The sequence below is a fragment of the Lissotriton vulgaris genome, chromosome 1_1 (assembly GCF_964263255.1).
Source record: "Lissotriton vulgaris chromosome 1_1, aLisVul1.2, whole genome shotgun sequence".
Taxonomy (NCBI): domain Eukaryota; kingdom Metazoa; phylum Chordata; class Amphibia; order Caudata; family Salamandridae; genus Lissotriton; species Lissotriton vulgaris.
In genome coordinates, this window is record NC_141685.1 from 835154559 (window position 1) to 835179889 (window position 25331).

General features: G+C 43.0%; 1 protein-coding gene across 2 annotated transcripts in view; it reads right to left on the bottom strand.

The window, feature by feature from the left end:
• The window catches only part of LOC147747976 (uncharacterized), a 152967-nt gene extending 128079 nt beyond the window's left edge, over positions 1 to 24888 (bottom strand). For both annotated transcript variants that reach the window (XM_086957463.1, XM_086957454.1), the window contains exons 1-2: positions 24715 to 24888; positions 20897 to 21023 (exon numbers count right to left, since the gene is read on the bottom strand). In XM_086957463.1, coding sequence (XP_086813589.1) covers positions 20897 to 21023; positions 24715 to 24738 — 151 coding nt within the window. In that variant the 5' untranslated portion in view covers positions 24739 to 24888. The remainder of the gene's footprint in view (positions 1 to 20896; positions 21024 to 24714) is intronic.
• Positions 24889 to 25331: the final 443 nt, after the last annotated feature.

Consider the following 25331-nt stretch of genomic DNA (forward strand, 5'->3'; position numbering starts at 1 on the left):
ACATCCATAGTTACTGCCTAGGGCACCACAGTATATACGCAGCACGCCATACACAAGGACTTTGTGAAACGCTATGGAACTCTGCATCGCTCCAAACTACGGGTTCCTGCTTCTGACATCTCTGACTACCTTTCAGACACAGCCCTGCCCACAGTCACCGACGCGCAGCGAGACGAATTAGGGGTCCCGTTTACACGGGACGAATTGCGCACAGTCATCTTCTCCCTCTCCAACGGCAAGTCCCCGGGCCCTGATGAACTGGCCGCAGAGTTCTATAAGGCCTACTCCACATTATTGATTCCGGAGCTTCTATGGGTGTATGCGGCGGCCGTAGATGATTCTTCCCTTCCACCCACGCTCAATGAAGCTACACTAATTTCCCTCCCAAAGCCTGGCAGAGACGGCACGCAATTGGGCTCTTATCGCCCGTTAGCCCTTCTAAATACGGATTATAAAATCCTAGCCTCTGCACTAGCTCAACGATTGGCTCCCTTGATGCCTGGCCTCGTACACGACGACTAGAATGGCTTTGTTCTCGTAGCACCTCGCTAAATATTTGGCGCCTGTTTAGGGTGCAGAGATTTGCTACGATACAATGGCCTAACTCGGGATGCTTGGTGCTTGACCTAGAGAAGGCTTTTGATTCTGTAGAGTGGCCCTACCGTGTAGCAGTGCTACAGAAATGTGTTCTTGGGGACGACTATATTCAAATGGTGGAACTGCTATATCGGCAACCCATGGTGCGGGTTCGTACCGGCAAGCTGCTGTCAGATGCCATTCGGGTCCGGCGGGGGACCTGACAGGGGTGTCCGCTGTCGCCCCTGCTTTTTTATTGGTGATGAAGCCACTGGCAGCCACACTGCGGGAGCGAGGCACGGATTGGGGGATCCCCCTAGCGGACGTTCTGCATGTGGTGTCACTATATGCAGATGATCTATTGCTATATATAATAAACCTGACACGTCTGCCACCGGTTCTAGCCGACATATTTCGCACCTTTGAGTCCATGTCAGGGCTCACAGTCAACTGGGCCAAATCAAGGGTGTACTCCTTTAACGCAGATACCCCCGAGTGTGACATTATTGTTAATAATGGGCGACTCACTTGGCACTCCACCATGTTCCGATATCTTGGAATATACATATATCGAACGCTCACAGATGTGATGGAGGGCAACCTAGTGCAGGCGATCTCCTCCCTACAGGCCCAAATGGCCTTTTGGAAGACCCTCCCCCTGAATGTGCCCAGTCGGATTACGTTAACGAAAATGATAGTGTTGCCTCGGCTATTATACTATTATGCTACTCTCCCGGTATACGTCCCCGCGCGCGTCTTTCGAGAGCTGGAAACCTCAATCAGGAATCTCATTTGGAACAAGGGGCGACCCTGCGTGGCGTTGAAGACGCTTTACCCATTCCCTGAAGCAGGAGGCCTGGCAGTGCCTAATCAAGAACTCTACAACTTGGCGGCACAATTACAGTGGGTGGCCAGCTGGCTTAGTGGGAAACACCTGGGAGATACTGCTACAGACGCCACGAGCTTGACACTCACGCAGGTTCATACACTGTTCCACCCTCTGAATAAAACCCCTTGTCAGACGCAGCTACATTTAGCGGTAGCACGTCGATGCTATGTGAGAGGCTTGAAACTCACTAGCGCAGTGAAACCATATGCCCCGGTGCTCCCACTGCTGGGCACGCCCAAAGAGCAAGAAGTAATCACTGAGGCGGCACTGGAACACTGGACGCGGGCGGGGGTGGATACGGTGGGAGATTTGTATGCGGAAGGGTCGCTAGCCCCCTTTGAAACATTGGTCGCTGATACAGGCCTCCCAGCGGTGCAATTCCTTCTTCACACAGCACTAGTGCGCATGCTAAGGCGGGCCTGGGGAGACCTCTCAGAGGAACTGCCGACACACCTACTGGTACAGTATTTACATGTCATGGGAAACGGCTCTCATGAGTGCACTGGCTAGCACAAGCGCTCCTTACCCATGCACAATTTTCCTCCCACAGACTACGGGACAAATGGGCGACAGACAGAGGGAGAGCGTGGACGGATGGGGAGTGGGCGATGGCTTTGGCCGGAGCCACGAATATCCCGCGAAACTCCTGCTTTAAGCTCATACAGTTTTATATCATCCACCGCGCTTATTTGTCGCCTGATAAAATTTATTGTTATTTCAATATCACAACATCAACGTGTCCGCGATATGCTCTAGTAGCAGCAGACCTGTTACACATGATCTGGGCATGCCCCTTGCTGCAGTCATACTGGCGCAAAGTGACGGATTCCCTGGCGGAGAGTGTCGGGGAAGTGTTGCAACATACTTGGGAGACGTGCATATTAGGCATTTACAAACGGACGACACAGACGAGAGTCCGTTCTAGATTTTGGGACCTAGGACTCATCACGGCAAAGAGATTAGTCACCAAACGATGGAAACATAGTGAAACCCCACCCCAGGTGGCGCACTGGCGCAGCTCCTTTGATAATTGGGCGAGGGCAGAGGGCGCGACCCTACACAGGGAAGAGACAGCGGGATTACGGAAATACCCAATAGCACAGCTCTGGGATGATACTCTGAGGACCTTTCACGAAACATGCATACGAAAGGGCATTCTGTAAGAGACAATCTAGCAAAACCTGCCTGGGGGAGTGGTGGCGCTGGAGGTGGCAGCCCCGGGTAACCTCTACGCGCCATACATCCATAGGCATGGTACCTCTGTTGGGTCATGATGGGAGGACACTATCCCGACCGCTGGAGGCTCTCCCCCCACTACATGGCAGGTAGGGCATGGACGCTGCGCATGCTGTTGAACCCCCCCACCACCTATGCTGACTCCACCGAAACGACGGCTACATACCCTCTGGCCCTGCACACCACACATCGCACGAGCAACGACCTGAACTAGCGATAGCACTTGATTGGATATCTCTGTTTATCGACCCACTTTTTATTTGTATTTTCATTCATCTTTTCTTTATTGGTTTTGTGTCACATTGTTGTATAAGTTGGGATGACGGTTATAGTGTTATGAATATCGAAGTGTGCATAGTTTTATACCATGCTTTTATTTGATTGCCACTGCTGCACACTGCCAAGAAACCGACTTATCTATGCTTATTGGTATGGATTGGTAAAGAAACGCACCCGGAGTCTTTCCTACGTTTGTTTATCGCCCAATGCCATGTTGCATAGAGAGACAGGCTGCATTGTAATAGAATTGTTGCTGTTTCAGCTGTTCCATGCAGTTCCTTGATTGCTCCATACCTAGGGCCTAGCTGTGTCACATTGATTCTAGGATTGTCTTCCGTCCTCTGCACCCCTTCCCTGAAGGGATCACACACCTGGGCACTGAGGGGTTATTGGAGGTCGTGCCCTTGGCAACCGCCGAACTGGAATAGTGGGAAACATGTGTATATGTGTTGTGGCAAGTTGCTGTTTTACACAAATGTTCTTATACGGTCATGCAATGTAATGCAATCATTTCTTTTTTGAAGTTATATTATGTACTGTGCGCAACATACAAAAATGCAATAAAAGATAGTCAAACAAAAAATAAATTAAAAATGAAGCCTCAGCTCCGTGATGGGGCCGCCTTGCACTCTTCCTCAGAGCACAAGAGCAGCCCCACCAGTCCTTTGTTATTCTGTATGCGGCTGATGATGGTCACACACTGAATGACAATGGGCCAGCCTGGGCTGTTAATGCATGGGGTGGGCCCCCTCTTGCCTCGGTCTAGGGCAGGGCATTCTGTTTTAACGGTACATAAAGAAAAATGTTGCACTTCACGAAATTAAAGAAATGTACAGAATCCAGTTCATGAAAAGAAGCCAGCGAAAGAAGTTAAAAAGAAGGGGTTATGGGTATTTCACTGTTTTATCATTTTAGAACGGAAGTATACAACAAAGCCATAGTTGCTGCTTTTTTAGGTCTCGCCTGAACAAGCTCATGCGCTACTCTGCGAGACATTTAGTAAGTGGGTTTTGAAAGTGCTTCCCTAGGCTTTTGCTGGCCTCAAGCTTGCGGTTACGCGCGCAGCGCCATCTGTCTTTCCTCTGTCACGGGTCATTAAGTGCATTGCGATCGCAATCACTTTCATTTTCACAGCCGCCCGGCCAAACTGGCCCCTTATTTCCATTATTGCCCGACCTTCTGTAGCAGGCCTTTTCCTGCCCTCGAAGCCTAGGCCTTAATTGATTCCATGTAGCAGGCACCGGCCGTGTTACCAGATCCCCAGAGGGCCGATCCGTGTGCTTAATTCAGCACAATCTCTGCTTTCAGCACAGAGGTCACCGCAATTATGTGTCCCGGCCTCGGTATACATCTGGGAAGATATCACATCTTACGCCACGTTTTTTTTTTCTTCTTCCTTACTGCATTGTTTAACGAGACACAGAGCAAGCCAGAGAAGCAAAAGACCACGTAAATATTTAATCTATTTCTGCAGAATATATAATGAGTGTGCTTAGCCTCAGTTGGCAATTTTCTCCCTCTGCAGATGTGAAAAGAAGGGTTTGTTTTGCAGAACGCTCACACGGGTGCAGCCTGCAGCAGTCTTCCCTCGCTGTTTTGTATTATTATTTTTTTCAAACCCTGCGTAGACGTCTACAAAGCTGAAGGTAGAGGATACTGTTCCCACATTTTTAGATGGTATTTTTTTTTAACAGGTTCAGCTGAACAATAACTAGATAACGTACGTTTACACGGTTGGTCGGAGTAGTCAAAAAATTACATACAAATCAAAGTGTGAATAAGACAAAAGAAAACAGATTACCAGAAATAAAAGTAAGTTCAAGAACAAAAAAATAATTTCCAATGTAGCACCAGCATTAAATGCAATTGTCAGTCAAAGCATTAATCGGTCATTATGCATTACTTATTGATAGTGCACATAGGTGTAGGAAGCAAAAAGGGAAATTAGGGCAGTGGTAGTGAGTTGACGAGTGAGGGACAGGGTAAAGGTGTTTGTGACAAAAATACAATACACAATATATACAAATTGACCTTTCCAGCCTATATAAGGTCAGTTAGTTCCAATATATATATTGCTCATAGGTACATTTTCAATTGATACATTTTATTCTATGAGCATGTGGGGGTTTGATAGGACCTACTACGTTTTGACCCCAGCATAGAAGAGGGTGAGTGATTGCCTCACAACGGGGTCTTCATCAGAACAGATGAGCACTTGTGTTTAGGAAGGACGGACAACTTTTGTTCCTGATTGGGCTTTCACGGGGCTCTCACGGGGCTCCTGGTTCATTAAGTGTTTGGTCTAGCAGCGCATGGGGAATCAATCTCCCGATGCAGGCACTGGTAAATCCGGATGCGTGTCTCTGTGCGGCTGGGCAACACACTAAGCTAAGCATAGATTTTTAGCTACTGTGTTTTAAGCCACAGTCTTAATTAAATCTGCCACACCATTTGGAGAGACCCCCAAGTTTTGAAGACCTAATTCAGACATAGTGTTCTTAAAGTAGTTTAACCACAGGATCCTTTCTGGGAAATCCAGTTTTTAACAATCACTGAGGATCACCTGATTATGTTGTAAGCATTGACTTGCCCAAATAGAATGAGGGGCACCAGTCTAATTGCATCCTCAAGATAGGGTAGGCCCAGTTCTGCGAGCGATAGTTTGCACAAGTCCGGGGAAGCTAAAGCAATTTCTTACAAAACCTGTCCTCAACAAGTTGGAGTGGAGCTGGGTCTACCGTACCCCAGATCGTTGCTCCATACATCGCACTTGCCAGCTTTTTTCGTGAATAAATATGTATTATTTCTGGCAAAGGCTTGGATCCCATTATTTTAGAAAGATCAGCCAAAGCCCTAATCCAATTTTCCAGAAGAGCCTTTCTACTTAGAAGCATCTTTTTTCAAGATAACTTACTATCAAAAGTTACTCCCAGATAGACAAATGAATCAACCACCTCCAACTTCTGGTCCTCTGAATGAAAGTTGAAAGATTTTTTAGGACGAGCACCAGCAGTTAAAACAAAAGATTTCAAAACATTTATAGTCAGGTCTAGGCTAGCCATATTGCTCAAATAATCTTGCATGAGTTTCAGTAACACCATCAGGGTCCTGGCCAATAACACTGCATCATCCACATACAGCAATATGGGAAAAGGGGATTATTCTACATATGGAATGACCTTCGTGGAGCGACCCAGAATTGCCTCTAGCTAGTTAGTGTACTGGAAAAACAGGAGTGGGGCCAGTATACAACCCTGTCTTACCCTCCTCCCGATGTTGAACGTCCTTGTTCGTTCTCTACTCCTACCATACCGGACAGTGCTGTCACTCCCAAGTCAACTGTCTTATAAAGGTACTAAGAGGGGGATCCACACCTATTTCCTTCAATATTACCCATAATTTACTATGCAATATACAATCAAAGGCGGATGATAAATCCATTAATTCCAAATATATTTGGCCATCCTCAGCTAGGGTGTATTTAGAAATAATCATGGTCAGATTTAGACACCAGTCAATCGTGCACTTTCCTTTTCTAAAACCGTACTGGGCCGATGCTAATATATTTTTCTCTTGAAACCAGTCCTCTATCCTGTTTAAAAGCACCCTCCCCATCAATTTTGCAGTGCTATCGATTAAAGAGATGAGTCTATAATTTTTTGATTCTGCCCTGTCACCCTTCTTATAGATAGGAACAATAACCAACTGCTTCCAAGAACTGGGAGGACCAAACTTAGATGCAACATTAAAAACACTGCTCAGTAACGTGGCCCAGAGCGCTTTGGTTTTCAGAAAGATGTCTGCCAGGACGCCATCGGGACTAGGCGCCTTCAATCGGGTGGTCTGTGGCAAAGTTAAATCATTTTTTTCTACCTGTAAAATTAGATCTGATGCTCGTTGAGCCTCTGTACATGAACCAGGGTTCCCTATTTACAACATGGCTTTTAAATATATTCTGGAAGTGGGATATCTAGCCTTCTTCATCAATGTGTGAATCTAGCGTCAGAGCCCTCGCCTGCTTTAGATGGGGAGCCTTCACCACTCTCCAGAACTCATACAAGTCCTTTCTGAGGAGGGCCAATATCAGATTTTCCTACACCTCGCGTTTAGATCTCTTACTCTTCTCTCACTCGCTCTCTTATAGCTTGCTCGCAAGATACGTACACCCCTCTCATCCCTCGGGGTAACTCGTAAGACATTATGTAACCTAGAGGCAGCTATTGAGAAGTTGTGATCAGACCACGATGTTTGGGTCCTAGCTTCCTTCTTAGGATAGCATATTAGATTGCTATTAATCCCTTCCATTATTTCCCAGAAAGCTGTTATGATCTGATCAGGTGGAGCTCCTATATTAAGGCAGGTCAAAAACGTTGAATATTTCTCAACGAGTAGAGTATGGAGGAAGTCATATCCCATTTTAGGATGTACCCATTATTTCTTGACAGAATCGGCTTTGGTACCAAATCTAACTTACTGCGGGGGTTAAAGTCCCACCGTATGTTACAGGCCAGATAGGCATGATCACTAAAAACAGTGAAAGCCACACTGTTATTATTCAGCCTATCACTTAGAAGTTCTGAAACAATTATAAAATCAATAGTGGATCCTAAGTAAGGGGATCCAAATGTCTTATCCAGGGTTCCTGTGATATCATTTATACTATTTTCAACCCCCATGTCCCAGACAACTAAGATTCTGCTAAACGCCTCTCCATAAGTGGAGTGGTAAAAGTGTACAATTTGGTCACTGCAACCATCTGTGACCCCACAAGCTACACTATCAATTTGATGGCATGTCCTAATATGAAAATCACCCACCCAGTAAATCCTTAGGGGGTCATTAGGATAGCCGGCGGACTTTGCCCGCCAGCCATCCTGGTGGTAATAGGGACCGCCCGCCATAAGAGCGGTGGTCCCGTGGTGGGTATTAGGATGTGCCCGCCACAGTGGTGGGCACATCCTGTATTTTTAGCATTGCTCTCTGCACCGCCCGCCACAATGCTAAAAACGTATTTCTGCACTTGCATTTACAAAGCGGCAGGCCCCCCCCCCCCCCGTGTGCACCCCCCTACTCTCCTTCACTCTGGGGGCCCACCTGCCTTTCCGTGGCAGCATTGCCGCCACAGAAAGGCATTGCCAAAAGCCCATCATAATATTTATTTATTTATCTTGAAAGTTTTATATAGCGCGAACAAGATCTTCGCAGATATCAGAGCGCTTTATAGAGGAGGGGAGCATGTATACGCAGATACATCAATCATGTTAGAAGTACATCGAAGTGATATCATAACACAATCAAGTAAATCAATTTCAGAGTCAACATAAGATATGTTGGATATAAGATACATAAGATACAAGGGTTCGAACAAGTAGTACAGATGAGTATCGAGTCTTTGTAGTTTTTCCCCAATAGTCGTTCAAGTGTATTTAGCCATGAGGATTGCTTTTACTTCTCTCTTGAACAGTATGGTAGAGGTGATGAGCCTTGTTTCAGGGGGGAGAGAGTTCCAAATCCTGGGGGCCATTCCTGAGAAAGAGCGTTTATAGGTTTTTTCCTTGCAGAATCTTTTAGGCTTTAGCAGAAGATTGTTTGTGCCTCTAGTGTTCCTGGAGCCTCCAGAAATCGTCAGCTTCTGAGCGAGGTATCTAGGTGAGCTCAGGTGCACAGCCTTGTGGGTCAAACAAGCGATTTTCAGGTGTATTCTGGCTTCAAACGGCAGCCAGTTCAGGGATTTGAAGTCAGGGGAAATGTGAGAGTGTTTTTTTGATCCAGTGATAAGTCTCGCTGCGGCGTTTAGAGAGGCTCTCATGGGTGCCGTAGTGGCTAGGGGGAGACCGCAAAGGGCGGTGCTGCCATATTCTATTCGAGGTATGACTAGTGATTGTACCGCAGTTTGGAAGTCTTTGGCTGGAAGGAAAGGTTTCAGTTTCCTCAGGGTGTTGATTTGGTAGTTTGCTCCCTTAGTTGCTTTGTTGATGTGTTCCTGCATGCTGAGATTGGTGTCTAGTGTTATGCCCAAGGATTTCGCTGAGTCCACGATGGTGGGTTGGACATTGAGTGCCGTTAAGTCTTTAAGCCACATTTGCGCGGTAGTGATCTTCGCGGGAGGTGCGATCAGGAGGAACTCTGTTTTAAGGGCATTGAGTTTGAGATGATTAGCGGCCAACCAGGATTGGGTGCTTCTGATTGTTGAGTTCAAAAGCGTGATGTCTTTGGGTGATTGTAGTTTGAGATAGAGTTGGGTGTCATCAGCATACATGTGGAAATGTACATTGGATTCTTGCAGCAAGGTGGTGAGAGGTTCCATAACTAGGTTGAACAAAGTTGGGGATAAGGAGGATCCTTGTGGTACGCCTAGCGATACAGGTCTTGGTGCGGACATCAAGTTGTTGCTCTTGAATTTCTGCGATCTGTTGTGCAGAAAAGAAGTGAACCATTTGAGCACAGTTCCAGATAGGCCCATTCTTGTGTTTAATAGTTCGAGTAGGTTCTCATGTTTGACGGTGTCAAATGCGGAGGAGAGATCAAGGAGGATGAGGAGGCAGGTATTGTTATGATCTAGGATTTGGAGGGCGTCATCGATTATGTGAATCATGGCAGTTTCCGTACTGTGATTGGCTCGGAAGCCTGATTGGTGAGAGTTGAGGAGATCAAATTGATTAATATGATTAGTCAATTGTATTTGTGCGCATTTTTCCAGCAGTTTGGCAAGAGTTGGAATGTTGGTAATGGGACGGTAGTTGTTTAGGTCAGAAGGGTCGGCTGTAGGTTTCTTTAGCAAAGGTGTTACTTGTCCAACTTTGAGGGAGTCGGGAAAGATTCCTTGTTGAAGTGAGCTGTTAATGATTTTGGTCCAGAGTGGAAGGAGCGACGGGGTAAGAGCTTTTACAGCGTTAGCAGGAAGGGGGTCCGTGAGGTGATTGGATGGTTTCAGAGTGCTGAGCAGTTTGCCAATTTCTTCTTCCGTGTAGGTGACAAAGGTTGACCAGGTTGCATTGTTTTTTGGTTTAGTGGGTGTTATGCCGTGTGGTTTGGGATAGAGGCTTGCGTCCATGAGGAGATCATTCTATTATTTCTTTCCCGCCCCGGCCGCAAGGCGACCGGGCGGGGGGGAAAACGAGAGTGGATGGCAGGTGGATTGCCATCATAATGGGCCCCTTAGTGTTTTCAAATGGTCGGTAAAAGCATCCTCAATTACTTTCTCTAGTTCTTCCACAACAGTTTCCATCATCCCCTTAAATTTGTTATTATTAACAGATCCCAGTCCTCTAGTCCTTCTACAATTAAATAATGATTCATGAAAGAACTTTAAAACTCTTACACGGAGGGTATTTGCCACAAGCATAACTACCCCCACCCCCCCTTTGCCATGCCTGGTTTAGCTGTAACTGCAGGAGTCTGGAATGTTCTAAAGCCATCCATAGCTCTATCACTGGTCTCCCAGGTTTACATTATATTTATTTATTCTGTTTTGCCACTCTATATTATCCCGTTTCTTACTAAAACCTGCAATATTCCAGCTTATCATTTAATTTCCTTCGAGCCTTCACTCTTACTCGCAGAGTCGGGCTTTAATCCCAATACCTCCCACATCAGCCACCTCTTGGAGTCAATCACACTCTGCCAAACGTTCTAGAGGGATACATCTATTTCTGGTACTTAATGCAGTGGAACCTCTTCTTGGTGCATGGGCGCTTTGGGATAATAGTTTGTCTTCTACTCAGAGCCCATTCCCAACCCTATAAACTACGTGAGGCTTGTAAAAGTAGCCCAGTGAGAGAGCAAATATCAGTGTACTTCTTGATGGAGCCATTGGTAGACGTCCCAGTAAATCCCTCAACAGATCCTTAGTCTTAGCCTTAAAATTTAGCACAATACAATCCCCCACAATTGGTTTGCTCGACTAGCCCACCCAAGAAATTCTCCTGGCCATGATCATGTGCCTGTGTATGAATGTACCCATTCTACCAAACTGTTTCAGCTAATGTAGTGCATATTTCTTAGTACCAGCATGTTTACCAGGCTGAGCACTAGTGGGCTACCTTCGGGTGCGACAGCGATGGTTGTTGGGTTGCTCGATTCCATCTCAGCTCTTTGTTTGGTATTTCCCTTTACCCCATCCCCCAGAGTCAACATTGATAGTCTACCCTGTATAATAAGCTCACTTCTTGGATTACACTATGAACCAGGTTTCTTGAGATACTACAAGGGGCTGGTGCAAGTCAGGGTATTATATGCGGACAGCCATACCCTCCAATTTGCCTTTGGCAGCTGTATCTATACCAAGAGGCAATTGCTGGATAGTTGCGTTTGAGTGATGGATCTGGGCCTCAAACGTACCCCCCTCGAATTGCCTTCTTTTCTTCCCTGCTGAACCCCTGTGGCTGCAGAGGGTAATTTGAAGCCCCTGTTACATGAATATTTGGAATAATAGGCCCAGTATTCCAAAGCGCTCCACCCTTCTCCATTAAAGAGGCTAGGTGCTGTTCTATCCCTTCTTGACAAACTCCCACCTTCGCCATCGCCTTTGATACAGCCTGTTTGATCATTTTACATAGATCATCGGATATTCTGTTAGGATTATCCAGAGCTTTGGCTGAATCAGCTGCAGTACACACCATTTTTTTAGGCCTGGGTGGAATCTGCTGTCTCCCTCCACCCATCTATCTTTCGTTTAACAGGAGGTTCTTTTGGGGAGGTGATGCTAGTGTTTGGGCTCACCGGGAATTCTTGGAGAGTTTGTGAAGGCCCAGATGCTGAAGAGCCCGGAGTTATATTGGAGGTAAGGCAGATCCTACTACAAACACCCCCGGCAAGCTCTCAAAGGGATAGTCTGCGTTCTGTAAGTTCAATTTCTTTAGTCAGTACATTTGCAGCCCTTACCAAAAAGGAGTTCAACGTTGCAATAGCCTCTGCTCAAGGTTCTGGTTGCTTGGTCTTTTTTTCCCATATCAATCCACATGTTAGATCTTAACACACAATGTAAGGGGAGTGGCCGAGTCCAACCTCTTCCAGGCTCTGATGGGCGTGGCCCGGGCACACGACCCACACTGCGTGACCCAAATCCGGGGCTTTGATGAAGTTTCCCCTCCAGGTGAGGAAGCATTCAGAGCAAGTGGCCACACTCGCAGCGGGACCACACTGCACTTAAAAGTGCGAAAGGGTCATGACCCAAATCCGGGGCTTTGATGCTGTCCCCCTCAAGGTGAGGAAGCGTCCACAGCAGGCGGCCACTTGGAATCAACAATAATGGACAACAGAAGCACTTTATAAAAAAGATTAACATTCGGGAGAACAAATCGACTAGAAGATGAGGCCTGCAGAGTAATTTGGCCAATTTTCAGAATACCAGGTTTAGAAAAGGCGGAGAAGCATATTATGGAACTGTACGGCTTAAGAGCAATTAATAGGCAGGAAAAATATGATTGCAAGCAGCAGAAACCTTTGAGGTGCCAGAGAAGTCTAGCTGTATTTAGTATGAACTTGGAAATCTGCAAGCTGGAGGATAATGATGAACTTGAAATCAATGACAATGGTGGAGCGCTACAGTAACCCTCTATTTCACCAAATAATCTTTTGCAAGTACGATAGTAGAGAAAATCCTCTTGGCATTGGAGCTAAACAAGATTAAGTCAGACATAGAAGGCAGGGTTGTCAGATGCTCTTCCAAAAATCAGATAAAGAGAGGGAAGGATATATTTTTACTGAAATCTTCCAAGAAGTCTAAGGGAATATGATGGAAACAGGGGGGTGGTTATCTTATCTCATCTACCATGAGTTAACCCTAAGAAAGTTGTAGTAAAAAGAACAGGGGCAAATAAAAAAATGTGGGTACCCTATGAAAGAGCTTTACGAGTAAAAAGCCAAACATGTAGTAATAGAAATTAGGGGACAACTGGTAACTCGAGATCAGAGACATGCAAGATTAAAATGTTGGAGAATTTTAACTGGAAGCAGCAGCAAAGAATCAGCCATGTCGTAGTTATTTAGGGTTTTAAGATTGTGGTACTGAAAATTCTGAACCTGTGTTTTAAATATCATGATTCTGTTATGAATTTGGAAACAGCAGACCGTAAACAGTGAGTTCAGCAAGTGCGAGTGTTTTCGTCATGTTACACCAATGGATTCACTGTGTATTTGAAGGTTTTGTTTTGAACCCTCGGGTTCCATCTTGTGAATAGCAGCCATTTTGTGCATTGCCCTTACAGTAGGCTCTCACCGTGGCAGAACAAGTATTTAAGGACATGATCTTAGCATGGGTTTGTGCTGACTTCTGCATGACCTGACGAAAGCTGACCCTGTTGCTTGAGGCTAACCTTGCCAAGCCAGTTCCTGCCCTTTAGCTGATCAAGATTATAGATCAGAGCACAGGACATTGCAAAGATTTACTACACACAAACGTGCCTATCTTACTTCCATCTGTTCCTGTTTCTGCCTCCACAAGCTATTTATGACATGGGCTGTGATCTTACTGTTTTGGGTTTATCCGGCCTTGTCAGCTAGAGAATGTAAGCATTATGTGAACATTGTTTATGGCCTGGACTTATCTTGAAAGTGGGTTTGTCATCATACAGTGCTTTGTGTGCACGTCCTGGGAGTGACCAACAATAATGTACTTCAAAGAGAGAATGTGTGCCTAGGGCATAATAAATTATATAAAAGGTCTGTGCGGAGACCATTCAGCAAACTGCCTCATTCAGTTGCTTTAGGTGTGACTGGGCGACGTAGCCTCACAATTAATTGTAATAAAGATGTCTTTTCATATTTCAGATTCTCTGTTGATTTCTTTGCTGCTTTTGAATGGATTACTTATTGGTAAGACTCCTGAGAAGGAGTTTGAGGATTTTTAGGTACATCAGATGGCGCGACCAACGATGGGCCTCATCAAGAAGTGACTATCTGGAGAAGTAATCTTGTCAGAGGACAGAAATCTACTGGGGAAGGCAAGACAGAAATCTACTAAAAGAGGTACTCTGTGCAATGAGGTTCTGGGGGATTCTTTGTCTTTGTGGCCCAGTATATTTTGGATTTTTCTGACTTAAACTCTCCAAAAGATGTCACTCCTGACTGAGCAACCTTTTTTTTTGGCGTAAGTTTTTTTTAAGAGAGAGACTGTTAGTGCAGTTAGAACTTGGCAGTTAGAATTTGGACAAGGTTTGTATAGGTTTGTATATGTGAATTGCAATTTGTGTAGGCAGGTAATGAAGGGATTTTTTTCTCCATCTGCTTTAGTTGAAGTATAAGTGGGTCGCTCCCAGTCCTTTGTTCTGTGGTTCTTTGCTTGGTTTGTTTAGTCCTTAGTATTATTTGAAGATTGCAATTTTCAATAACCGAGGGTCTTGTATATTTACAAGTGTATCGATAGAGATAGCCCCTTGAAGTTTGAAGCTAGATTAGTGAGCTATAAGATGCCTGATCTTAGAAAATTTGAAGGTTTGTGTTGGCCAACTTTGTATACGTTTGGATTAGCCGGTTTACAAACATATTTCTTCCTTGGTGATTTTGTATCCCCAGGGAATTCAAATATGACATGATACAAAACAAGGATCCTTTGCTCTGTGCAATTTTATGAATGGAGATATGCAGAACAAATTTTGGTGTTCTGCCAGCTAAAGCTAGTGAACTGAGTGTATTTTTAGTTTCCTGCACATTCGGTGGTCTGTTGGGCTGTTTCGGCAGTCTTTTGGAACACTATTCAGAAGAGTTTCTTGTAAATATGACTTACAGCTACTATTTACAAATGGTTTGGTTTATGTACAGTCTGGACTGTCCTGTTTTCGTCCTGAGTGTTGATTTGTGGGTTTAATGTGGGTTTAAATGTTTATGTGGTTTTCTCATTAGTGTATCTTCAGTATGTAAATAGCGTTCGCGCAATTTATGAAAGCACTGTATTGTGTGTCCTGAAGGTTTCAACACTTTCTGTTTATGTCTGAAATGAGCTCAATGTGTGTGTGTGGGTCACATTCAATAGATATAAATAAGACCCCAAACAAAGACGAAATTACCTATTTTTGCAAAAATAAATAAATTTACAGCATTTTCCTTAGATGCACTGTATTAGATGTTCACAGGCAAACCTTTCAGCTGCAGTATATTTGATTGGAATGTTCATTCAGCCAGCACTTTTTCAGTTAAAAACGGGTGGAATTTTGCATAACAGTCCTTTTAAATAAATGTGGCGCAAAAATGTGACGCAGGATTGTGACGCGTTTTAAGTTAGGCATATGCGCTTAGGTTTGTGAGTTACTGCATCTAAATGATAGGCAAGGGATGCAGCGGGCTCTTATATGTAGAACAATCACAAAAAGGAATAATTGGTTTTTGTTAGAAGACAAACATTATTAATTATGAAAAATAATTATTAAACATAAGTGCTACAAAAATCGTTTTTTAATATTTATAAAGCTTAACATTCATACTATGACCTCCTAGCATTAAAATTTGATTTAAGTTATGTTGCATCACTAAAATGACAAGTATTCGTGTGTATAATTTCCCCTTGGCATAGGCGCAAGCAAGCTCATTTTTATAAAGTATAAGTTATTATTTTCAAATGCCTGACTCGTGGGTTATGTAATAGACATTCTAGTAATGCATATTATGCAAGAAAAGTGTAGGATATTCATTTTTTAATGCCCAAAATATGAAAGTCGATTTTGAGTAAAAGCACTGTTTAAACTGCATTTTGCTTTCATTCAGAGTACTTTTTAAAGTGTCTCAGGCTTAAGCAAATGCATACGTTTAGGTTTTGATATACATTTGCAGGTTGTGCCTTCTTATGGTTCAGTGGGTTAATGTGCCAGTACACAGGCTTGTTTTAATATCAGGGTTGAATGTTCTAGCTTCAGCTAGGCCTACGAAAAGTGTGTTTATTTAAGACTGATGAAGTGTGTACCATAGGATTGCAACAAGCATTTACTCTAAAAAAGTGGTCTGTGTGTCTTTAAGGTTTTGAGAAACATTGACAGTTAATGTAGTTTACTGATCTGGGAATAGAGATAATTTTAGCGCCTAAAAAAAGAGAAATTATTTTTCAAAATAGAGTGAATTATTGCAGGTTAGAGCCTTCTGGCTTTGTCAGCTTCAATGTGGCAGAGGCCCGGGGCTGGGAGAATTGCAGAGGCTGGAGTGCGCTGCTGAGATGTTATCTTTTAGTTTCCCTGTAAACAATGGAGAAGGCCGTCATGTTGACATTTGTGACCCTTTAATTAGGACTTTGCCTCTGAGGAATGCAGACTGACCTTGCTGAACGGGCCTCTAGAGGTGAGGTTTCTGGTTTCTCTGTGAGAACATCAATAAAATGAAATAACTTAATTTAAAAGGGAAAATAAATAGGGGTTTCTCTGAAGGTCCCAAACATCGTGTTAAATGCTCTGCAGAACTGATACATTTGTGTCTCCACGCTAAGGAAAATAATGTTTGCTAGCTGCGTTTATTTTACAGAATACGAAGTGTTGCATCAAATCTTAGATAAAAAATAAGATGCAGCCCTTTTCCAAAATTTTGAAGGCTACAGGCCTAAGTAAAAAAACGATTTGCTCATTAGTAATGAAAATGTATTTTTGTGTATGTTACAATGTTTTATTGTGTTGTGTATTTTTCTGCTTCTGCCTACAGATTATTAATGGATTGTTCTAAGGCTGAGAAGACAAGTGAGTTTGGTTAGTTGAAAGGAGCTGTGTTTTTGCGTAATTTCTTTGGAAAAAAAATGTTCATGTTTTTGTTTGTGTATTTGGCCCTATCGTGAAATATTTTAGTTGGTCCTGTATGTTAGGAGAGAGACAGTAAAGTTATATTTGACAGTAGACTCCAACTCAGTTGTGTTCTACTGTTAAAAGGAGGGTACAGGCCCAAATATTGGGGGGTTTTTTTGGCTGCAGGTTTACAGGGCATAAAGTACATATACCATGGTGCTGTGTGTCACCTCCAACAAGTATATCTGATGGCTTGACATGTGCATTTTTATTTTTTGTATGTTTTGTTTTATGTTGTTACTATTACAAGTTCTCCTGTGTTGTGAAGGGATCCTATTGACGATACGTATCGTTGCACAACAGTTGGATGAATTTGGTATAATGCTAAATTTCACAGATATGGTTTTCATACTGTGAGGAAGACAGGCAGCATTTTTACCAGTGCATGCCTAAATTTGGCTATATTGATATTGAAGAGAACTAAAAAATATACAGGTTCAAAGTGTATCACCTGATGTTAATCACTTACTGTACATTCCCTTAAAGGAACATGCAGCCCTGCATTCATGTATCCTTGATTGGACCTAAGGATAGAATTATAGATCTGTGACTCAAGGTGGCCTAATTTCTATATTGCATTATTTAATCATGTTTTGTTTCCCAAATAGCATATGGCTTTGTCCCTTGAAAGGAAACCAGGTTTCATTTTTTTCTCTCCCTGAAGAGAGAACAGGAACATTAGTTAGGATTACCGTATATGGTGTAGTTGCCAGCGGTAGAGTTAAAATTTGCGTAACTTTGGTCTTTTGTGTATCCCCCGTACTCTTGGTGCTGTGTCACATGCCTGAGGCACCCAAGCAAACTCTTGTTCTTCCTATAGATTTTTCTTTTGTTGCTTCTCCCCTGACCAATGTCGCATCATGCTTAGTTATTGGGGATTTTAGTTGTGTCCTAGTTCCATTTCCCCTTCTCCATATTCCTTTCACCAGTCAGCCCATTTATTATGGGTGTATTATTTATGTGCACACTTCTAGACTGTAGTGATGTATCAGGGACCCCCCATGTTATGTAAAATGTTTTTTCAGACTGACTGTCGGGGTAGTGATAGGCTGGTTAACTGACCCAATATTATAGTAAGACAAGTTTTCCATCTCAATAGGAGATACCTTAAGTTTACCCTTTTGAACATGACAAATTTTCAATGTCTATTTTTATTTTTTCAGTTCTTTTTTGTTCCTGCTGCTTTAATTTTTGGTGGGATCAGATTTGTTCTAATCATGCAAATACCAGGACTTTCTAGTGCTTGTCCTTTGTCTGCACATTTGATCATTAGCCTTTGTATTGCATAGTGCACCTGATGCACATTTTTTAAAGGGACTTTTTCTTCATGTCCTTGATAATCTGTATTATGTCATTTCTCTATTTGGGATGTTCTAAGATAAGGAACACCTAGGTTTAATAATTGAGGGAAATATTTATTTACCCCATTAGACAATGCAACTGTGTGAGGACATCCATTTAGATTCCTATGGCGTATTGCCACTCCCTTGCAGATTGCAGGCCACCTGTTTGCAGTCCCCTTGTTAAAACACATGAACTGTTTTTTGCGCTTGATTTGAAGGAAACTAACAATTGTGTTACATTTTCTATATCACTAGGTTCTGCTGGATCTTCCAGAGTCAAAGGAAGAGTGATACCCTGCAGACCTGTGATCGAGACTAAGCCCACTCCCCATCAGTGACCGCTACAGATGAATGACAGATTTCTTGGCTCTACAATTTCTGCAACCAGGAAGTCGCGAGGTTGGACAGCAATCATCAGCGTGACATCAATGGTACCTCCCAAGCAAGGCATTTGCTTCATTGGAAGGCGTTGCAGAGAAAAAAGAGAGGAGCTGGTTCTTTGTTTGCCACAGAATGAGAGCTTCTGTGTGTTTGAGCTTTGTACCTGTTATGTGCTGGAAACCTCTGTCAGTGTACAGTCCCTTGAGCTCTTGGCCCGAGTTTTGGCCATACACACACCTCTTTTCCCTTTGCTCCGACGGAAAGGCACTACATTCTGGCGTCCATGGGAGAGCAGCTTGAGCGTCCTCTGACACTGAATAATGAGTGTTGGAGTCTGAAAGTGCTGCTGATCTTGAAAGGTTGTTTCTCAGTAGTGCTTGGATCTGCACGAGATGCTTTGTGCCTTGATTAATGAAGAGCACATCATTTGTAGTGTCTACCACAAAGAAGAGACACTGGTGCATTGTTTTGAGACATTGAGACTTTCAAGTGAGCTGTGGGTGTTTGCCAGGAGGGCACTCCAACTAAACAGTACTTTTTTCTCATGAAAAAGCCTGAATTGAAGAGGCTCAACGCGGAAGAAGACAATGGAAGCTGATTTGTTGGCCAAGAACTATGACTATGGACAAATGAAATTTTCTTTTTTACTTTTTATTGTGCAGCTCTCTCATCCAAGAAACTTGCTCATTTTTGATTTTCGAACCGCCGTCCGGTTCTGCTGCTAGGGTCGCGGCGGCTCAAAGTCTTTGGGGTGCAGCCGAAGACGTTTAGGTTGACGGTTCTGGTTGGTCTAAGGGAGTTGCCCTGGACTGACAGAAGCACCCTTTAGCAGAATCAACCTCCCGCCGCGGGCAGCAATCTAGAGGATGGAGTTTCCCAAGATGGAGAGACCTACCAGACCAACGAACTTTGAAATCAGAATATGCACTGTGATGGCGAAAAAACGATTTTTAATAATATGCATTTTTTATGTTGTGTAGTATAATGATGTTTTTAATAGGCTATGCTTTATTCACCTTTCGAGTATCATTTGTACCCACGACACAGCCCATACCTCCTCCTACTGTTTCCTCGCATTTTTTTTCACCCTCTGCTTGAACATGTCATCTGCTAGAAGATTGGAGTTTGTCAATAATTCATTTGTTCAGCTTTTACACCAACACCAGTTAGTGATGAATATAGACCTGGACTCAGATATAGCATGAGTATAGTTTACTGCCTATGTAAGGGCAAAATAATGGTCTGTGGTACTGAAAATTCTGAACCTGTGTTTTAAATATCATGATTCTGTTATGAATTTGGTAACAGCAGACCGTAAACAGTGAGTTCAGCAAGTGCGAGTGTTTTCGTCATGTTACACCAATGGATTCACTGTGTATTTGAAGGTTTTGTTTTGAACCCTCAGGTTCCATCTTGTGAATAGCAGCCATTTTGTGCATTGCCCTTACAGTAGGCTCTCACCGTGGCAGAACAAGTATTTAAGGACATAACCTTAGCATGGGTTTGTGCTGACTTCTGCATGACCTGACGAAAGCTGACCCTGTTGCTTGAGACTAACCTTGCCAAGCCAGTTCCTGCCCTTTAGCTGATCAAGATTATAGATCAGAGCACAGGACATTGTAAAGATTTACTACACACAAACTTGCCTATCTTACTTCCATCTGTTCCTGTTCCTGCCTCCACGAGCTATTTATGACATGGGCTGTGATCTTACTGTTTTGGGTTTATCCGGCCTTGTCAGATAGAGAATGTACGCATTATGTGGACATTGTTTATGGCCTGGACTTATCTTGAAAGTGGGTTTGTCATCATACAGTGCTTTGTGTGCACGTCCTGGGAGTGACCAACAATAATGTACTTCAAAGAGAGAATGTGTGCCTAGGGCATAATAAATGATATAAAAGGTCTGTGCGGAGACCATTCAGCAGACTGCCTCATTCAGTTGCTTTAGGTGTGACTGGGCGACGTAGCCTCACAATTACTTGTAATAAAGATGTCTTTTCATATTTCAGATTCTCTGTTGATTTCTTTGCTGCTTTTGAATGGATTACTTATTGGGAAGACCCCTGAGAAGGAGTTTGAGGATTTTTAGGTATATCAAGATTAAGTCCTTAATGTACAGAACATCTACCACAAAAATATTGTTAATGTAAGTATATATTGGCCAGTATATATTTACTATCCTTGACAGTGAGAGAGAGAGAGAGAGAGAGAGAGAGAGAGAAAAAGATTCAAGTATTGTAACTCACCTGAACATAACCAAATAATTTCCACTGCCTGTGAGAACGAATGCAATATGATCTTAGAAAATATTTTACATAGAATTAAGACAGAAGATTAAATCTTAATCCATTCTCTGACTCCTGCAATATTGATATGTACTGTCTCAGGTAGATAGCAACATTTCTTGATTACAATGATCAACAGTGTAATATTACCGAGTAAGATCAGGGCTTGGTGAATTTCTTTCATCACATTCCCACAAAGTTCCTTCTGCCATTCCTGCAAAAGCTTCCACTCCTCTTCAGAGAAACAGGACGAAACATCATGGAAAGGAAAGGGTATCTGGAACACATGATTTACATTGTTTATTCAGCCTCAATATTCAGTGTCATTCAGAATACAGTGACCATTTATTAATCTGAAATAGATCATATTTCAATATTAATGTCCCACGAAATGATGTCTTCTCTTTTTATTTATTTATTTATTTTTGAAACTTATAAAGCGCAACAAATGCCCTTGGGCGTCTCGGCGCTGTGGACTAGGCAGAGTCAGAGGCCAGCTTATTGGGTAAACAACCATGTTTTTATCATCTTGTGGAAGTGCAACAGTGACTGGCAGGAACGAATCTGCAATGGTAGAGCATTCCACAATCTTGCCACTGTCACCATGAAACGCCTGCCTCCCCAAGACACTGTCTTTGTTTGTGGTACCTGTAGCTGGTATGTAGTGGAAGAACAAAGTTGTCTGTTGGGACAGTATGTGGGTAGCTGATTTATCAGGAACTGGGGGCCTAGTTTACGTGAGGCTTTGAAGGCAATGCATAAAACTTTAAATTTTATATGATTCCTAACTGCCAATCAATGGTAATTTTTGATCACGTGGGATATAGCTTTAAATTTAGGGGTCCTCGACAACATTCTAGCGGCGGCATTTTGAACTGTTTGCAGTTTGTTGATTACCCTGCTTTGTGCATTAGCAAACAACCCATTGCAGTAGTCCAGAGATGACATCACTAGCGTGCTAACCAAGGTTTTTCCTGCGCTTTCGGGAAGATAAGGAATGATTTTCTTGATCAGTCTGAGTTTGTAAAATGCTGTCGAGACAACTTGATTGGCATGAAAGACAAAATTCAGACTGTCATCGAACATAATTCCTAAATTCCTAACCTTGGTGACCGGGTTAGGCAGAGTACCCAGTGACGGTGGCCACCAGGAACTGGACCATGAAGGAGACAGCTTTCTGAAAATGATGACCTCCTTCAATTTAAGGCAATTGCTGGCCATCCAATTACTGATGGCCAGCATACCTTCATGAAAGCTTTCAGCAACCTTCTCTCCATCATTGTTTACGGCAAGCACTAACTGGGTGTCATCCGCGTAGGACATAAGGCCCATCCCGTGAGCTTTTATGACTCTAGCTAGGTCCGACACATAGATATTAAAAAGTGTTGGACTCAGGGATGAGCCTTGGGGAACTCCACACGGTAGAGTCAGTTGGGCAGATTGAAAGGAAAGGCTCTTTTGAAGAAAAGAGCCACAAATAGAGGCTAGGACCTTTAAAGTAAACTTCTAAAAAATAAAAATGGTGTAATGAGAATGCTTTTGGAGCAGGGTGGATATTAAATAAGAGATAGATTACATGATAAATTCTAATACTGTATTTGGAAATTTCTTGATGTTCTCTGCTGCCTTGTAACCTATCTGTAAGGGTTTTACACTGGTGATTGAGCGGTTTCAGGCAGAATCTACATATTTAATGCCTTTCATGGGCTTAGTGTTCTCATTTTACCAAGAAGTACAAACGGGTAAGGATTCTATTCACTCTACATGTAAGAAAATTCAATAAAAGGCATCTGTTTTTGAATATTTAAACCAGGTGTCGCCAGCCAGTCGATCCCGAACTACCAGTAGCTCACAGACACCTTCAGAGTAACTACCAGCCTTAAGTTCATTTTTAACTAAGAACTGCAATAAATCAGTGTTGCATTTTCCTTTTACATTTACTAAAAGGCTATGTTTATTTTACATGAGCAGGTCACAAATAGCAGAGCCTGATAATGAGTGGTGCTCTACTCATATTTATGATATGTGGATCACAGAGGTTGCAGAACTGAGGTTTTACCTCTTGAATAAAAGTCCCTCTTAACTCAATATTGGAGCATGAGAACAAAATGATATATCTGAATGCTTTTAAATGAGAGAAAATTAAAATGAAGAGTTAACAATGATTAAGTTAACTCTTCATTTAAATGTTCTCCCTTTCCAAAGTGTCACATTTACAAACACCAGGCACCTTGCTCCCGGGGTGGTATACATAGTGCCATATTTATAACTGCAAAATGTAGTCATTTTCTTTTCAATGGGAGAAATTTAAAGTGGAGAAAAATATTTCTATGAAACAGTCTTAATGCGTTTCTCTTCTTTAAATTACGTCAAATAAGTCCTAATGTTTTATGAAGCATGTTTCTTCACTTTAAATTCTTCACATTTAAACAAATGACTGTTTTTCCTATTATCCTGTTATAAATGTGGCATCATGTCTATAGGCCACTGTAAGTAATATGCCTGCTGTTTGTAGAGACACTTTGATGTTGGAAAAAAAATGTTTCATGAATTTTATGTAATACATATAACATTAAAATTAACTCTTCAGATGAATGTTCTCCCATGTCACAGTGTTGCATTTACATACAACAGGCATCTTGCTCCCAGGGGCTGGTAGACACGCTGCCATATTTATGACTAAAAAATAAAGCCTTTTTTTTTGTTTAAATGGGAGAAATTTGCAGTGCAGAAAAATGTTCCAGCAAGTGCACTTTAAATTTCTCCCATTTAAAAAAAAATGGTTGTACGTTTGGGTTGTACATATAATGGTGCCACATATGGCGAAAGATATGTCCTGTGCCACAAGTACACACGACACAGGCTCTCAGTCACCCATAATATATTGCATTCATTCGCACATCCCAATACACTATGCATTCACTGACGCACAAGGCAGCCCTATCATAATACTCCTAGTCACAGTATTTCGTTCAGCCCATAGTCGCGTGCTCCAGGGACTTTAGGTTTAAAGTTCAAGTAAGTCTGTGACATACATGCCAAAGGACCCGGTTCAGACGGGAGACTCCCGATTTAGTGCTCCAAAAATGGCTTTCTTTTAGCTGTCTCCTGCCTTTCTATTTAAAAACCTCCCACTTCCCTGTCCTAAAATGTTCGCATGTATGCTGTGATATTGCAAAAACAACAGTTGATGGACAGAATTCACACATTCATCCCAGTACAGAGATCTGGGCCTAAATCCATCGTTTTTTTGCACTCCACACCACCCCAGTTCAGACATGGCCATATGCAAATCAGCCTTGACCCTGTGCCTCATGGGAACAGTCCAGCCCGAACTGCCAAGCCATGTCTTCCCTGGACCGGAATCAAGCATCCTAGGACCGGTTTCTGACTATCAGCCGTCATCAGCCAGGATAGCTTGACTCCAGTGGTGTGGAGAGCACATGCTGCAGCGATGGAGAAACATCGTGCTACTGTGTTAGCTCTCCCTCGCGTTAAATGTGAAGCAAGTTCAAATTAACGTGCTCATATAAATACATTCAAGATGGTTTTGTAAGCAGTTATATGAATAAAAAGGGTTTGTAAGCAGTTATATGAATAAAAATGTTCAGAATAAAACTGAAAAGAATTGCCTAAAGCTACATCGTTACGGGGATTGCAAGCCACACTGGGGTGCAAGCCTGAGAGAGAGCTTTAGTAAACAACGCTATACTATAATGCGTTTGTTAAACTTATGCTTAATTTGAAATGACGTGACACTCTCTAGGCTAGGGGAATGAAGAGTGTTATTGAAAGCGGTACAAATGCGAGAAGTATCATCAGATAGGGTAGATGTGGCGTTACGGCCAGAGCTGCCGAATCTGGAGCTACGGAGCCAGGTTACAGTCTCCCAAAATGAAAACAAAATGAGAAGATTCACCTCAACAAAAGCTGTCCCAAATAACTCCCTAATACGAGACCCAACTCACCCCCTCGGTGTGCTGCCGGTACATTCTTATATGACCTTAAAGGGTTTCTTCTTCGGAGAATAGATTACAGTGACGGAGAGGAGCGCACCGGGAATGAGTAACTGTGAAGACCCGGAGAGACAATAGCGCCTCCTCTTAGTAAATAAACACTAGCATGTGCTGTCCAGAGATTCCAGCGATTCCAGCGCGCGTGCCCAGAACTTGAGATACTCACAACAGGTTAGACTAGATATTATCGTACTGCGCATGCTCAGAACCAGACAACAGTTAGAGAGTTCACTGTATGAACGCTACCCACGATTTTCGTTTCCTGTTTGTGAACTCACCGTGCTGCAGCAACCGTTAAACCGTGTGTGTGTGAATTGTGATATTAGATTGACATGGAATGAGCTTTATGTGTCTATCAGGGAGTTTAAGTTTAAAAATGTTGCAATAATTACAAGAACGGACACGCAGCTTGTTGTTATTGGCAGCAGTCGCAGCACGTAAAACTGTATACCAATTTACTTTCCCAATGCGCGCCAACTACTTGAACCACGAGCGGTGTAGTGCCTAACAGCCAGTGCTCCCCAATAGACCGTCTCTGCCCTATTAAATCTCGTGCACTAGAATGAAGC